The sequence below is a fragment of the Diabrotica undecimpunctata genome, chromosome 4 (genome assembly GCF_040954645.1).
Source record: "Diabrotica undecimpunctata isolate CICGRU chromosome 4, icDiaUnde3, whole genome shotgun sequence".
NCBI classification, from domain to species: Eukaryota; Metazoa; Arthropoda; class Insecta; order Coleoptera; family Chrysomelidae; genus Diabrotica; species Diabrotica undecimpunctata.
In genome coordinates this window covers 123,234,217-123,252,398 of record NC_092806.1, presented here as the reverse complement: position 1 = coordinate 123,252,398, position 18,182 = coordinate 123,234,217, and the positions used below count along the sequence as shown (strand labels likewise).

The following is an 18,182-nucleotide window of genomic DNA, read 5'->3' as shown; positions in this document are numbered from 1 at the left end:
TACAAGAAAGGAAACACAAGAGACTGTAAGAACTATAGAGGTATATCACTACTATGTGTAGCAGCAAAAGTATACAAAACCATAATAGAAAGGGAAATCAGAAAAGAAATAGAACATAAATTAGAGAACGTACAATGTTGATTCAGGAAAGGACACAACACACAAGACCATATATTCACCATGCAACAAGTAATAGAAAAAGTATTAAAGAAAAATAGAAAAATATATCTAAGCTTTATAGACATTGAAAACCATTTGACTCAGTCAAAAGAAAAGATATATGGAAAAGCCTAAAGAAGAAGCAAGTAAGTGAAGAACTGATAAAAGCAACAAAGAGTATATACATGAAAACAACAAATACAGTAAGAATGTTAAATATACAGTCAGAAGCATTTAAAACAACTCAAGGTGTTAGACAAGGGGGAAGTCTCAGCCCAGTGCTATAAATAAATGTAATAGATGAGATAGTGAAAGAATGTAAGAAAAGATTTAAGAAATACTGCATTGGTTGGAACAGAATGCAAGTGATAAACGCTGAGATGTGTATATTTGCAGACGACATATTATTAATTGCGCAAACAGCAGAAAAACTAAACTACAACTTAGAGAAATGGAACCTAGAAGCAAGCAAATACAACTTAAACGTAAACAAAGAGAAAACTCAGATAATGTAAATATCAAGGAAAGACGGGACGGAAGATCGAATAGAAGTAATGATATACCAACAAAAAATAATACAGACAAATTCATACAAATACTTAGGAGCAGTAATCAACAACAAAGGAGACATCGAGGACGATCTTAACAACAGAATGGAAAATACAGGAAAACTATTCTAAGCACTAAATAGAGGATTCCTTAATAACCAAGAAATATCAACAAAAACCAAGATGACAATATACAAACCAATATATAGACCTACAGTGACATATGGAGCAGAAAATTGGATATTAAACAAAAGACATCAGAGCAGAATTCAAGCAGCATAGATGAAATACCTCAGAAGAACGATGGGAGTAAAAAGAACTGATAGAATCAGAAATTAAGAAATAAGAGAAAGACTCAAAATCATATATAGAATCAGAATAGTGATTCCACAAGACCAAGACGACCTCAGCTACATGATGAAGAAACTACAAGAAGAATATACCAAGGCTGGCCTAGATATTAACCTCGCGAAAAGAGAGTACCTATCTACGAGTGAAGAAGACATAGAAGATCCACATATTGATGATAACGTAACAATCAAAGAAAAGGATAAATTCAAATACTTGGGGTTTATAATCACGAAAAACGCAACAACAGAGGAAGAAATTATACAAAGATTAGGACAAACAAGAACAGCAATCCGACAAATTAACTCAGTATGATGGATTAGACACCTAAATATGAAGACAAAATCACAGATTTATAAAACATTAGTGCGAAGTATTATGACATATGGGGCCGAAAATTGGATCATAAACAAGAAAAATAGCAGTAAGATAGTAGCAACAGAGATTGAGTGCCTGCGAAGATGCTGCAGAGTAACAAGAATGGATAGAAGAAGTAATGAGGAAATAAAACAAAGAACATCAATAGGAACAGACATACTAACATACATAGAACAAAAAAGACTAAAGTGGTATGGACATGTAAGAAGAACTAGTGACAGCAAATGGATAAAGAGAATAACCGAATGGAGCCCCATAGGAAGGAGGAAAAGAGGACGACCCCGAAAATCCTGGAGGAACGAAGTAGACTACGCCATGAGTAAGAGAGGCCTAAACGATGGAGAATGGGACAACAGAGAGAGATGGAAACGGTTGAGCGAGGGAAAGAGGTGAATACTGTAGAATCCCTGAATATATATATCTATATATATATATATATATATATATATATATATATATATATATATATATATATATATATATATATACTCAAAATCAAACTGATACTCGACTCAATCAAGGAGAAAAAATTGGCATGGTTCGGACATCTAACCCGGATGGACAATAATAGACAAGTAAAAAGCATGTAGGACGCCAAACCAATAGGGAACAACAGGAGATGAAGACCTATTAAAGAATAAAATAGTGACATCTCGCAGATACTGCAGAGTAAGGGCAAGACTTGGCAGAAAGCAACACAGATGGCATCCAATAAGAAGGAATGGAGAAAGTTCGTTAATAGCTAGGACACCTCAGAAGATTGTAAAATATTGTAATTTAATGAATTGTATTATAAACGGCACAACACCGAAAGGTACAAATGGGTCTACTGATTAAGTAAGATAATATATATATATATATATATATATATATGTATATATATATATACATATATATATATATATATATATATATATATATATATATATATATATATATATATATATATATATATATATATATATATATATATATACAGAAACAACACAGTTTATTAGGGTTGCAGTCAGAAAATTGGCCGGGATGTTATTGAAACACTCTTTTGACTTTTTGTGCTTACAAATATTTATAAAATATTACAATTATTCAGTGCAACATACTAGTCGTTGAGATTATTTATAAAAGCATTGACACTCAACATTAATAACACACATATAAAATATAAAATAATAGATAAAATACATTCTAAAATTTTTAAAATTTAGGTAAAGATAGTAAAACTAAAAAAGATTAAAAAGTAATTAGGTGTATTTAATATTATATTTCTTTTTAAGAAATACTAGAGGCCCATCTTGGGTGATTTTGATTTTTAAACCTGTCTTAATGGTATGCAACATGTTATGCATATAAGTGTAATTTATGTACAGGTAAATATTTATTTTATTTTGGATGTTTTTTCAGTAAGTAACAATGGAACTTCCAGTAACCAGTCTTACAGATATGGACTTTTCAATGTCAAAAAGAAATTTCGGCAAACAAAACAGTAGCAGTAAGCAAATATTTTATAAAAAACTGGTTAATGGAGAAGTGGTTCGCCGCGATTGGGCAATTTACTCCAAGAGCACTGGCAGTATATAGTTTGTCTTTATTGTGTCTTATTTTAAAAAAGAGAACCATTTTAAAACAGGATTTTCATTATGGAATAAAAGTAAGAAAAGATTTGACAAACATGAAAGATCCAATCATTGTATAGATAATCTGAAAATTTCTACGACTCCATATGAAAGCAAGGAAGAGTTTATGTAGAACGCAAAAAGGAAATTAGCATTGCGAAAAATTTTGGATTAAAGTAGTAGAAAGAATTATAGGTGTAATAATGTTTATGGCTACCAGGGAATTGGAATTTAGAGGTACACATAAAAGAATTGGCGAAAACGGAATGGAAACTACTTAGGTTTATTGGAACTATTATCAGAATATGGTAAATTTTTAAAAGATAATAATAATAAACAATCAAATTTAGGTAAGGGCACAACGTTATATATATCAAAAGATATATGTAACGAATTACTGAATACTTTGTCCAATCGAGTCATTGATAAAAATTGTTAGGCAAATAAAGTCAAACAAATACTATTCTATAAGTGTAGATTCAACACCTGACATAACACACCATGACCAACTTACAGTAATTTTGAGATATTTTAACAATGAAGGGAATCCCGTGGAAAGATTCGTAGGATTTTATAAAAACACTGGGCATAGCTCACAAGAACTTGAGGAAACAGTGATTGGGATAATCGAGTCTTTGAAATTAGATATTAAGAACTGTAGAAGCCAGTCTTACGACAATGCCAGTAATATAAATGTCAAGTAATCTGTTTTGCAAGCACGTGTTAAAGTTTACACTGATTTAGCTCTCTTTGTGTCGTATGCTGCTCACTCTTTAAATTTGGTTGTCCAAAATGCAGCAGATTATTGTTTGGAAGCAACTTTTTTTTTTATGTTGGTACAAGCTATCTATAATTTTTTATCCGTGTCTACACACAGGTGGGAGTTATTCTATCGTGCAATAAAGAATTCGCCTGAGTCGGGGCAGACACTGTCACCTAAAAGAGTGAATACAATCCGTTGGTCTTCTCGTTTTGATGCTGTAAAAGCATGAAAAAGCAATTACGGTTTCATTAAAATATGTTTCATTGAAATGTTAACGGACATAAATGAGAAAAATGTAAGAGTTAAAGCAGCTTCTCTATCTAATGAGGTCAATAAAGCAGTACAAAAGGAAAATATGGATTTAAGCGCTCATCTGTTATCATCTTTAGCAGATTAAATTTGATTTGATTAGATTTGATTTCTTACGTGATCATTTTGATCACAACGAGGCCTTAGGAATGTTGTTAACAGGGAACGGAAATTATGCTGAGAAGAGGATTTATAAAAAAAAATTGCAATTAGGAAAAGAGAATTTGGAGGTAAGTTTAAGCCAAAAAGAAAAAAAATTATGTTTTTATAATGGATAATCTTAAGTCGGAGATTATTCGCCGATCTGATAGTTATAAATCTTGTTCAAGAGCATTTGAATTTTTGTTTAAACTAAAAACTACGGAAGATAAAGGTATTTTCAGATCAGCAACCGAATTACAACAAAAATACAAGGAGGATTTGCATGAGTAATTTACCCAAGAATGTGTTCATTTAAAGAATTTGTTAATGTATCTTCCCCAATTAACAATAGACACTCTTTTAGAATTGGTACAGGTTTTATACGAAAATAATTTAATATCTTCGTTTCCAAACTTTAATATTTGTCTGCGTATTTTTTTCTCCATAATGGTAGCAAATGCAAGTGACGAACACTCTCTTTCAACACTAAAAAGGGTAAAGACCTACTTAAAAAATGCAATTTTCCAAGAACTTTTTAGCAGATTTATCCATTGACGAGGACCTGCTAAATGAATTAAATATAAATGATATCAAAAACTTCGCTTCAGTAAAAGCAAGAAACAAGCTTTTTAATAGTAATAGTATATTACTTTATGAGGCAATAAAGTCGCTCCTTTGCCGAATAAAGTATACTATTTTTTCTTCAAACGTAGTAATTTTCAACCATAAATAGTACAATTCATACGCTATTTTTACTCGGAATTAACTGTGACAACTATCAAAGTCGTCTAGATGTTAGAAATTAAAATAATTAAGTCGTCGGTGGGATTTGCGTCTCCCTGGTTACAGTTGTTTGACAGTTGTTTGCAATTATTAAAGACAGCTTATTGTTGTTGCAACCGCAAGCGCAAATTTAGTGCGAAAATGGAAAACCTAAACCAAATTGAGTCCGCGGCTAATGATGCAGTAGCACGTTTGGGGCCCTCCAAGTCCGATAAGAACGATAATGCTCAAAAAATTTTAAACCTTCATGATTCGCCAACATCGGGAATGATTGCTGAAAGTTGTTCTCGACCATCAGTATCATCAACAATTACCAATGCGTATCAAGAGTCGGGAACATTTTTGCACGCCTTCAATTTTGTTAATGCCTCATTAACTAATTGTACTTTTAATATTACTATAAATAAAAATGATGTTTAATTGTTGTTAATGACATTTGTATTGTTGCTTTGTGACATGTTTCATATTGTTGCCATGACAACATTTTTCCCTCCGCCGTAAAGAAATGGGAAAAAAAAACTGCTGCCGGCGGAGACATCAAACTTTGACAGGATCAAGTTAGATAAGTAATGTCATCATTATTTGACGTTTGAAGAAAAAAATATTTGATTACCTATTACCTCATGTTACCTCTTTGAATGTTAGGTACATTTTTATTATACTTTTTGAAGTTTACCCTTAATTATTTTTTGGATTTTGTTTAGTATTCATTTAAGTTTGAAACCAAAAAAAGTTGTAATTGTTTTCCTTATTTTAATAAACTTTTATTCAAAATATATTTTGTTGAATTGAAATAAAGTTAAGAAATATTTTTGAGTCTGGGCGCGGCATCTGTATCAGCACCGGGCGGCACCAAGCCGGCACGGTTTAACCCAGTCTGTATGTATATATATATATATATATATATATATATATATATATATATATATATATCTGTATGTATATATATATATATATATATATATTTATATATATATATATATATATATATATATATATATAAATATATATATATATATATATATATGTATATATATATATATATATATATATATATATATATATGTGTGTGTGTGTATAAATAAGTAACCTTTAAAATATTCTTATGAATAATTTACAAAACTGCTACAACCTTAAGTCAAATATTCTCTGTTTGCACCCGTAAAATATCACCACAAAACTAAAGAGAGGATCCAGGAAGAACCGTGACTCTTAGTGCAAAAGGTTAATAGGGACGGGTCAGTACCGGTCAGCGAAGGGATAAATGGGCCACTGCCCCATCGCCGTTCCATCTACAGAAATTGTCCGTTTTGAAAACTTGATCTTTTGATTTTAGTATAAGAGCATAGCTACCGAATAGTTTTTGTACTTAGATACAAAATTTTATTAGCTTATCGTAATATACCTACAAGAAAAACCGGTTACTAGCTTAATGTTATTCACAAAAAAATATTATCGAAGAACACAAATATTTCTTTTTCTAGGAAAAAGTTTTGAAGATAATTTGTATACATTTCTACGCATGTTAAGACATATGTAGACCACAAAATTTTAGCAAACTTCAAGAATTAATAATGATTAAAATATATATTATTTGGATAAGCTACAAAAACTTATCCAAAATTTTTTATCAGTTACAAGAAAACGTTGTTTTCTTCTTCTTCTACGGCAGTACAGCCGAAATTGAGCTTCCTTTATTTTTTGCCTCAACCCTTGCTTGTCTGTGGCTGATCTTCTCTGATGTTTACTGTGTCTTCCCAGCTCTTTCTTGGCTTTCCAACTGGTCTCTTTCCCTGCATTCTAGCACTCAGTGCTCTTTTTGGTAGCCTATCCTCTTTTATTCTTATCACATGTCAGGCCCATTGCAATCTTTGTATTCTAATGAAGTCTGACAGTGGTGCTTCGTAATAAAGTTGATAAAGCTCGTTGTTGTATCGACTTCTGAAGATTCCGTTTTCCCTCACAGGTCCTAGTATTCTCCTCAGTACTTTCCTTTCAAATGTATCGAGTTTCCTTTTGGATGTTTTTTTTCAGGACCCATGCTTCACTGCCATAACATGCTATTGGTCAAATTAAGGTTTTGTAGATTCTCATCTTTGTATTTCGGTGGACATTTTTAGACCAAAATATATGGGAGAGGGCAACATAAGCTCTATTTTCCTGCGTTATTATTTTCCGTATTTCTCCATCTTCTGATCCGTCGGCATATGTTTCTACTCCCAGCTATATAAAGTTTCCAACCGTTTCAATGTCACCTTCATGTAGAAATTATGTTTTGTAGGACTATATTTCTTCTCGTCTGAATCATTATTTTTGTTTTTTCTGTGTTAATTTCCAGACCTAGCATTTTTGTTTGCATGTTTAACTCTGCGTATGTTTCCTGTGCTCCTGTTGATGTTCTAGTCATAATATCGCTCCTTAAATACAAAATCACCACAAGTCAAAATAAGCAAATTGTACAGGAGAGGCATTTACAAAAATAATTTGGATTACTTTATGATTTTTGTATAAACTATGTGTATTAGGTAGATTTTTTTGGTATCAAAAGATGCGTAATTAAATAGCCTATATCAATAAAGCAATCTTAACCATAGCTCGAATGGACTGTCGAAAAAATGCAAATAAGTTAGTTTTGTATATAGACTTTGTCGTCGAGAACATTAAAATTTTAAAAATTAAACCACCATAATTAGGAAAATTTGAGTTTTATTTTCGATTGTCAACCTTACATAATGTCAATTTATTAAAAAAATGCAGATACTAACTTACTACATACTAAACTTGCTAAGGGAAAACAAATAATTGTTAATTTTATCATGAGATCGTCAATTAAGTCTATAATATTACCTATAGTAGTAGATAAGAGGAATAAATTTACGTTAAAAACAAAACTTAACCTTTTAAGCAAAAACCTTTAAGAGAAACAGAGGTAACTTTATCTTAAAATAGTATTATTAGCAGTTATAGTCTTATAAAATAAGGCACTAAGGAGAAAGACACCTTCAAAATAATCATTTCCATGATCTACACTAATCACAACCGTATGAAGCACATAAACGTGGTTCTTACAAAAATATTTTTATAAAACGTTTTCTTAAAACTACATTGAGCGTAATGCTTGTAAAGGATAAAAAAAAACTTAACGAAAACATTAAAAATCAGTTAACAACAGTAACTTGTGCACTAATTTAGAGATTATCATAAAAAGATTCATAAAATCTTGGCACTACGTTTTTTTGGATTAGCTTTAGAATGCCTTGCTTCTTTGCTTCAGGAACTGTAAGCTTTTCAGTGTAAAGTTGGTTTAGAGTAAAATTATTATCAGGCACTGCCGTTGACTTCGTGCGGCGTGTTCTCAACGTAGATACCGACCTGAACTCTTCCTCTTCGTAGGAACTTTTAAAGAAAAATATGCCATTACTTACTTTATCCGCCTTCAGAATCTTTATATCGGTCCATTTGAATTTATTGCCATCATCATCTATATTGTAGTTTCCTGTACACAGAGGTTTGAGGTCAAAAAAATTCTCATGTGTCAGTTCTTCAACAGTATAAGGCTTTCCAGTTTTCTTTGCTGTTTTAATCAGAGTGATATACTGGTCTGGAACGTAAATTGGAGATGATTTCAATGCTCTCGTAATGTTACGTTGGATGACAGAATGAACAGAGTCTCCTTCGTTTTGGGTGTGCCCTTTTATTAGGAACTTATGAGTAATACTCTTGATGTTAGGGCAATTCTTGAGTTGCGTATTAGTACATTGCCAGCATTAATTTGTTCTTTTGTTGGCCACAGCAATTATCGCTATAGAAAGTGACATCACAAGGTTCCGTGACATTGTCATTCAGTTTTCTAAGATACATTAGAACACAGGAGCCAATTTCATTAATACCTCGGGCTTCTTCTCCCTCGTGCCATACAAAACAAGTTGTGTCCTTTGTACCGAGCTCGGTTACTGCGAAATTAAGTAGATTTAATTTAGACGTATAATAGAAGCTCGACACATCACCCCGTGGACAAGGCATCACCGCTTGGAGGTCGTACACAGCCACTACGAAGGTATTACCCACAAGCTCTTTATCTCTATCTTTTTCAGCTCTAGCGAGAGTCTTTTGCTTCAGGTACTCGTCGTAAGTTTCTTGTATTAACGATTTATCTTTAGCGTTTTGGTAAGCCATGCAATCTTCGCATTGATCCTTCTTAGGCTGCCAGAAAGATAAGTTAAAATCATGTATAAATATGTTGTAGTATACTTGATATGAAACGTGTGGTCTACATTCAGATTCACATTTGTCTACGTAATGTCGATGTAGTGCCGCGACTGTTAACCCGCCCTCAATATACTCCCGAGTCGATCGCGACCTACAGTAATGACTTTCTATGCGGGGTATTGAATTGATGTGTGCTTTGACACCATCGGTCAGCTCTGAGTCTAGTGTCTTTTGGTTGTTATGTTTTCCCCTGTTATCTTTAAGGTGCACACCAGTTTCGGACTGTTTTTTGACAACGGTTCTGATCATAGTGTCTGAGATTGCAAGGGTATTCATGAAGAATACTTTACATACCCGAGTTTTTTTATTATTCCGAGTCAGATAAAATGAGTGATTGTAATTTTTGCGACTGCTACCTTCACGAACGTATCTATATTTTGGTTCTACCTTGGTCATGTGATCGTGAATAAACTGTCGTTGGATTTCCAGATCACCGCACTCCCAGAACCTTTCAAAGATGTGTTTTCTTTCTTCAAACGTAAACTCTGTAGAACATTTTAATTTACATTTATCGAAACATACAGGACCCATTTTTTTGGCATCATAAACTTTCTTAGACTTGGACATAGAAGTATAGGACATACCTTTGTTTTTCAATAGCTTGCTCTGGTTTCGTTTCCATAAAAGCGGTTCTGCTTTTCTTTTACGACACCTACACTGCGCGATTCATCATCAACACTAGGAGACTGCTCACCGATGCTAGATGGGTGCTCGTCAACGCTAGGTGGCTGATCGTCAACTCCGGGTGATGGTGAATTAATATTAAGTAACTTCTGGTTATCCACGGCTGATTGCGGAAAGTCTTGAATGCCAGGTAACTGTGCTTGTGGTTGTTGTTCTTCATCGGAATCTGACTGGGCTTTGCGGTTTTCAGAAAATGGATCTTCATACGTAGGATCTTTGACACTATCATCGGATGAGAAATCTTTTAGGTTATTTGTAGAACTGGAGCTACTTGAAGAACTAGAACTGGAACTGCTCGAAGAGCTAGAAGATTCACCAGAGGAAGAATCACTGTCTGAGTCTGTTTCTTTAATGACTAAAGATGGTTTATTGAATATTCTGTGATTTGGAGGCGTTGCTTGAATATCTTCGTTATTTTCAACGGAGTTCAGAATATCTAAAGATAACTGACTGTCCGGTAGAGAGCTAATGCCATTAGCATCATATTCATGATAAATAATATTGTCAGTCTGAATGTCAATTGAATCCAGTTCACTAGGTCGTATTGTTGAAGAAGATTGCTGTTCATCTCGAGGGTCATTTATTGGTGGTATCATGTCCAAAATACGTTGCGCTCTTCTTGCCATTCTGAAAATAAAAATTAATTATAAGTACCTACCTGTATCAAACAATTTACTTTCTCGTAAATAGGCGTTATAATGTATTTATATGGGTAAGTAAAATTTAATTGGTTTTAAGATTTCTAAATTATTTTGTTTAACCCATAAGATTACTCCAAAAACTACAAAAACTTTCCGATAAAACAACAGTAAAACTAAAAATTGCTTTTTAATATATAAAATAAAATCTATTTAGAGATCACTTTCAAATACAACGATACCATATTTCGAAATATGTAACTTTAGAATAAAGAAATAAGAAAATAATTCTAATTATTTTTTGCAAAACTAACATAATTCAAAATATGGTAGTATTGCATACAAAAATAAGAGAGAATATCAAATTTATAAACGAAAAACTAACCTATTTTAAAATATTGTACTATTGCACATAAAAATGATAAGATACTTACGTGTATGTGATCTGCAATACGAATGTATTTTTGAATGTGGCACTTTTGAATATATAATTTCACCTGTCTTTTAGCAGTTTTTTGGAATGTGTTAGTTTTTCATAAAAAATGCGTGCACTCGTGCCGAATGTCTGATGGCAACTGAGGATGTGGTAGTTTTGCACGGAACTCAGTTACAGAAACGGTACAAAACAAAACTAACGTATGTGGGTTTACGGGTGCTTTTGATCATAAAACGACGGCTGGTTGAGCGAAATATTAAAGTTTCATCGGTTAAGATGCATTTTATGCAAAAAAATCAGTTTTGATATTTTTTGGAATGTGTGACTTTTGTATTTAAGGAGCGAATATTATTATCATCGGCAAAAACGGTCAGTTGAACAGTTCGGTTGGTCAGTAGGTTTCCTCGTCCTGTTGGCATTTGCCTAACCGCATACTCCAGTGCCAGGTTAAATAAAGTTGGGGACAGCCCATCTCCTTGCTTTAATCACTGCGAAATTTTGAAAAAGTTTGTCCGGTGGGTTTTTATTCATATACATGCCAAAGTTTCATCCATTGTAGTTTTAACAAGTCTAATTAGCTTGTGTGGTATTGGCAATTCAGCCAATATATTGTAGAGTTTGTTTCTTTTGACTGAGTCGTTTGCCTGTTGGAAATCTATAAACACGTTGGGAACATCAATGTCATGTTCCCATGATTTACTCAAGATCTGTTTGGCTGTAAATATTTAATCCAGTGTCGATATTCCTCGTCGGAAGCCCGTCTGATACTCTCCAATAATATTTTCTGCTAGTGGTTGGAGCCGCTGGTTTAGAATATAGGTGAGGACTTTATATGCTGTACATAGTAGAGAAATTCCACAGTAGTTTTTACACTGGAGCTTGTCTCCTTTTTTATAGATCGGGCATACTATACTTTTCTTTCAGTCGTCGGGTATTTTATCTTCTTGCTATATGTCTTTGATGAAAGCGTAGATGTGACTTACTAGGTGGTCGCCACCTACGTTATACAATTCTCGTATTTCGTCAACTCCCGAAGATTTATTGTTTTTATGGGCCTTAATAGCTTCAAGAACTTCCCCTATGGTTGAATCTTCTACTCCATTTTCTACTTCATTCTCTTCTACGTAGTCCGTACCCATTTCATCTTCCATATCTACTTGTGTATCAAGTAGGGTCTGAAAATAATATTTCCAGGTTTCTGTGACTTTCTGTGGGTCACTGAATATTTGCCATTTGTCACTGAATATTTCATCTTTACATAGACTTGTTTAAGGTTTATACTTACTTCTTATCTTTTTTGGGGTATTCGTAAGCCCCGTCTATATTCGTTGTTTTTGAAATTTTCTTCCATTTTTTCTATTTGTCCATTTTCATAGGCTCTTTTTTTATTTCTACATATCTTGTCTGCTTTCCGTCTTGCGACTTTAAATGATGTTCGTGTTTCCCGTGTTCTTTTTGTTATATAAATTTTGTGTGCTTTATTATTTTTCTTTATTTCTTGTCTGCACTCGTTATCGAACCATGCTCTTCTTCTCGCCTTTTCTTGTTTTCCAGGGGGGACGCTGCCGCTGTCAGTACTGCTCTTGATATTATTCCATTTGAACTCTATGGAGTGCATTTCTAGCATCTTTAAATCATTTGCAACTTATTTTTCGAACTTCTCTTTACATTCCTGAATCTTCAGTTTTTCCAGGTCCAGCTTGTTTGTTTTTTGTTGTCTTTCGTTTCCTTCTTTATTAACTCTGCATCTAAATTTGGTTTGGAGTAAAAGATGGTCCACAGATTGCTTTTTGTCGTGTTCTCACATCTGAGTTGCCCTTTTGTCTATCAGCGCATGGTCGATTTGATTGGTTGTGGTTCCATCTGGTGACATCCGTGTCATTTTGTGTATGTCCTTATGTGGGAAGCATGTGGAACTTATAACCATGTTTTTACTGGAGGCAAAATTTATCAAAAACTCCCCATTCTCACTTGTTTCATTTTGCAGCGGGTGCTTTCCTGTTGTGCCATAAAACTGCGGCTCCTTGCCTATTTTAGCATTCATATCATTCATTATAATCTTGAATTCATTTTTAAGCGCATTGTCATATACTATCTCCAGCTGTCGGTAGAAGCTTTTCTTTGTATGTTGTTCTTGTTCGTCTATTGGCAGTAAATGTTTATCATTGTTTAGTTAAATAAGTGGGTGCACATTGTTACCCTGGATATCCTTTCACTGACTGACTGGAAGTCTATGATTTTTGACTTAAAAACATTATCCACCACAAATGCAACTCCATATTCTTAGGTTCCTTTTTCCTTCCCTTTATATAAAATTGTGTGAGTTTTAGTGTCCCTGACACCTTTTCCCAGGCATCTTGTCTCCTGACAAGCAGTAATCATGAGCTTATATCTTTTTAGTTTTTGCAGAAGTGCAATTTGAGCTCCTGGTTTATTTAGTGTCCTCACATTCCAGTTTCCAAATATATACTCCATGTTTTGTAGCTTGAGTCGTTTCCGAAAGTTTTGTTCTGTATTCCGAGGCAAATGTTTAGGTTGTTTTACTTAAATCTTATTATACTTTTTTTAAATCAAAAGGTACACATTTCTGTTATTGATACAGGGTAGTTATTAAGTATTTGTACACAAAGAAACAGTAGATTCTAAACTTTAAAATATGGCGATTTCAGCCAATGTGCTTTCGAATTTGTCGCCATATTTCGTTTTGTTTTTGCTGGTACAATAATTTATTTTTGTCCTTATATACTCTTCTATTGTTCATCAAGTTTAGTATTTCGTCCGTCATCCAATCTTTTTTCTTTTCTTTGATTTTGCATAGATATTTTTTGAAGGTTCCATTAAGTTAGCTTTTATTTTTTCCCAGTTTTTGTTAATGTTTTCTTCATTGCATTCCCCTTCAATCTGTACGGTGTTTAGACGTTCATTTATTTTTTCTTTGATACTTTCTCTGATTTCTGGATCTCTTAGTACATTTATATCAGTTCTTTTTTCTTTTGCTGTCTCTTTTATTTTGTGTCTCCAGGTTGTATTTTGACTGCAGTTATACTATTCCGATATCTTTCTTTGATCATTATTTGATTTCTCATTATCTGATATTCATTATCTCTTGGCGATTTCCACGTATACAAACGTCTATTAGGTAACTCAAAGAACTTGTCTGTAACAATCATATTATAATCTTGGCAGAATTCTATCAACCTATCTCCTCTTTGATTTCCATTACCTAATCCAAAATTTCCCACTACGTTGCTTGTGCTACCCTTTCCAATTTTTGCGTTTAGGTTCCCCATTAATATGGTGACGTCACGTGCTTTGGTAGTTTTCAATGCCTCTTGAATTTGTTCATAGAACGATTCCACCTCTTTGTAATCTTTTTCGGCCGTTGGGGCATAGACTTAAATTATGTTTATTTTTCTGTCTTTCGTTTTTAGTTGTAGTAGCAAAACTTTTTCGGAAAAGGTAGAAAATTCTAGACGTGTTGTGAGATTTTATTGTTTAGTATTATAACCATGCCATGTCGATGTTGTGTATCATTATTACCCGAATAGTATATCGTATGCTCTTTAACTTTACATTTTCCATTTCCTATCCATCCGGTTTCACTTATTCCTAAAATATTGATGTTAATAATTCTTTTCATTTCTTGGATTACATTGTGTGTTTTTCCGGATTCGAACATGCTGGTCACATTTCACGGTTCAATTTTAAATTGGCGGTCTGCTTTTTTCTTTTTCTGGAAGGGATTTCGCTGGTTGATGACCTGAAAAGCCCTGACTTCTTTCCTGCCGGATTTTGATCTCCGATACCCATGATCAGTATACGTCTGCTTACTCTGTCTTCTTATTTCATGATGATTCGACAAGGGATATCTTACGATCTTTAATACAGTGTTTTTTCGTTGCCTTCTGTATTCTCATGCCGTTGGCTAATGTCTTAGCTCATCTACCTTTAGCGCCAATTTCTAAACGCTAGGACAAACCAGCTCATCCGCCCGAAGCCGGTTCCCCAGTAAGTGGGGGGATTGCTTATAGCGGCAATCTCTGGGACGTCAGAGCCTCGTTTGTTATCTGACAGGATTCACCAGATAGTCAGGATCAAGACCATTACACGGGCAGGTGAGGTTGACATTTGGATCGGAGAGGCTATACGTTGCGTATCACTATCCCTTAAATCCTTAATTTTTTTAAAAATTTATTTAATTATTTTTATTTAATATTATTTAATTTTGTCCAATTATATTTAATTTTCTTTTATTTTATTTAATTTTATTTAATTTTATTTAATTTTATTTAGTTTTATTTAATTTTATTTAATTTTATTTAATTTTATTTAATTTTATTTAAATTTATTTAATATTATTTAATTTTATTTAATTTTATTAATTGTATTTAATTTTATTTAATACTATTAAATTTTATTTTATTTTATTTAATTTTATTTAATTTTATTTAATTTTATTTAATTTTATCTCATTTTATTTAATTTTATTTAATTTTATTTAATTTTATTTAATTTTAACGTCGAAGCTCGATAGCTATCAACCGGTAGAGCGGGCAGAATTCCGAAAGGGTTACAGTACAGCGGATCATCTTCTTACAGTCAAAACGCTAATAGAGAAAGCCAATGAATATCACTTGAGCTTATACATTGGCTTCGTTGATTATGAAAAGGCATTCGACTTCATAGAACTTTGGGTAATAGAGAGAGCTATGAACAACTGCAGGATAGACTCCCGATACAGAATACTTTACATAATATTTACAAGAAAGCTACAATGAAAATACAAATAGATGAGAAAAAAAAGGTAAACCAATCAACAGAGTAGTTCGCCAGAAAGATGTTATCTCACCAAAGCTATTCACACTTGGACTGAAAGACGTGTTCAAATACATTAACTGGGTAGATAAAGGAATAATTGTTAATGGAAGAAAACTAAGTCATTTAAAATACGCTGATGACATTGTAATATTCGCTACAAGTTTCGAAGAACTACAGACCATGATAAAGCAACTATTTTAAGCTTCGGAAAAAGTAGGTCTTAAGATGAACTTGGAAAAAACAAAAATAATGACAAATACACCAAACATAAGAGAAATAATGTTAAACGGCATAAATTTAGAAACAGTAAGCGAATACATTTACCTGGGACAGATAATGAAAGTTAACTAGAAAATCAAACTGCCGAAATTAGCAGAAGAATAAGGTTAGCATGGGCAGGATTTCGAAAACTGAGTTTGATCTTGAAAAGCACTAAAACAGAACAATATTTGAAGACCAAAATTTACGATCAGTGTATCCTTCCTATACTCACGTATGGTTCACAGACGTGGACACTCGCCAAGTCTAATATGGATAAAATAGTAAAAGCACAAAGAGCGATGGAAAGATCAATGCTCGGGGTGAGGCTTATAGACAAAAAAAAAGTAAAAAAAAAGTGTTCTAAAGCTATTTTCTTGTGGCATTTTAAAGAAATTACTATTTTAATGGAAATAAGCCAAAATTGAAAGTAATAATTAACCGTTCAATTCATACCGAGCGATAAGAAATATTCACTTCAAAAAAACTCGAATCGCGTTGTATAGTTGCTGCAAATGTATCGGACATAAATCTACTATATCTCTATAAAAACTTTGGTAGGGATACTAATGCTTTAAGTCCACCTATAAGCTGGACTCTTTGGGGTCACCTGCCGATAATTATTATTGCTCTTTAGGTATAAACGATGTGAATTCTACTTTCAAATCTAAACTTTATGGATTGCACTTATCTATGTCCATATTTATATCACTTTATTATAAAAGTTTCTTTTCTGAATCTACGGGAGTTTGATTTCAAATAAGAATATTATAAAGTAAAAGAGGAAGATCACAGTGGTTGGCTGTATATCATTGTTTGAAATATTACCCTAGGAATATTATAGTACACAGTTCATTAATCAAAACTATAGAAGGCTATATTGGAATGAAAAGTCGTCTGTTTCTAAAATAGTGAATTTATTCCATACTTTTGCATCATAACTAAATAAATACATAATTCTGGTTAACACTGTAAAAATAAATATTAGAAGAATACATCGTTGCAAAGGCGATTAGGAGGCCTTTATTGTATTATTTAGGAGTTTAGTTAATATTTATAATAATTATCGATTACGTTATTACACCAACACTAATGACATAATGTCCTTAGCATATATCGCACCCTCAGTGCAAGACTGCAGTAACTCAAAATTGTATGAAAATGAAGTAATCATGGAATTCGATTGTAAACATGCATATCTATCCCCTGTAAAACTTTAGTAACTTTCAAATGCTTAACCGGCTAAATATTACAACAACAACAGTTTAACTATTTTGCGTTTTTGTACATAAGTTCCGTGCAAAACTGTTGTAACTCTAATGTAACAGAGTTACAACAGTTTTGCACGGAACATTGCAATGGTTTCGATAACAAGCAATGAAAACCACGAAAAAAGTGAGATATTTGTCATTTGTTATTTTAATATGTATATCTGTGGTGTTTAATATTAATATACAGTGTGTCTACGTAATCCATTAACGGTCGAGACAATAAACAAAGATTAACGAGACCAATCTATTCATGTAAGTTTTATGTCCTTTGTGTGTCATTATATTTTCCATAAAATGTTTGCGATGTCGTTTGACCATTTATTTATTAGATTGGATTAAAAACACATAAATTAAGACTAATTATTTACAGCCAAAAAGTATTTTTTTTATGAAAGGAAAAACAGTTATCTTAAAACTTGTGTATTAACAATACTGACAGGTTAAAAATATCTAGTCTCAGAAAACTTGTTCTATAAAAACTAAATCCCAAACTATATTAAATCTTCACGTAACCTTCCGGGGTGATTGTCATCATATTATTGTCCCCACGTAATTCCCAACTTTTACTAAGGTAGTGAATTCCAATCCTTTTGTTAATCACTTTACTCAAGGTAGCCTGATTTGCATATTTTTATTATAGTCCTTTTGTTTTGAATTTTAATAAAAATATTCAAAGTTTTACAAATAATGTTTCTACCTTGTTATGGCATTGTCATTACAAAGCGAAGGATTTGTGGCTATCAGAAACATGTACAGAAATAAAAAT

General features: G+C 32.8%; 2 protein-coding genes across 2 annotated transcripts in view; both read right to left on the bottom strand.

Moving 5' to 3' along the window:
* Positions 1-18,182, bottom strand: part of LOC140439954 (B-cell receptor CD22-like) — a 509,793-nt gene that overhangs the window by 283,041 nt on the left and 208,570 nt on the right. The window lies entirely within an intron of this gene.
* On the bottom strand, positions 9,324-11,407 carry LOC140439956 (uncharacterized). Its single transcript, XM_072530151.1, has 2 exons — positions 11,068-11,407; positions 9,324-10,622 (listed from the first exon to the last, which is right to left on the bottom strand). Exon 2 carries the CDS (start codon positions 10,619-10,621, stop codon positions 9,905-9,907), a length of 717 nt encoding a protein of 238 aa, XP_072386252.1. The 5' UTR covers position 10,622; positions 11,068-11,407; the 3' UTR covers positions 9,324-9,904.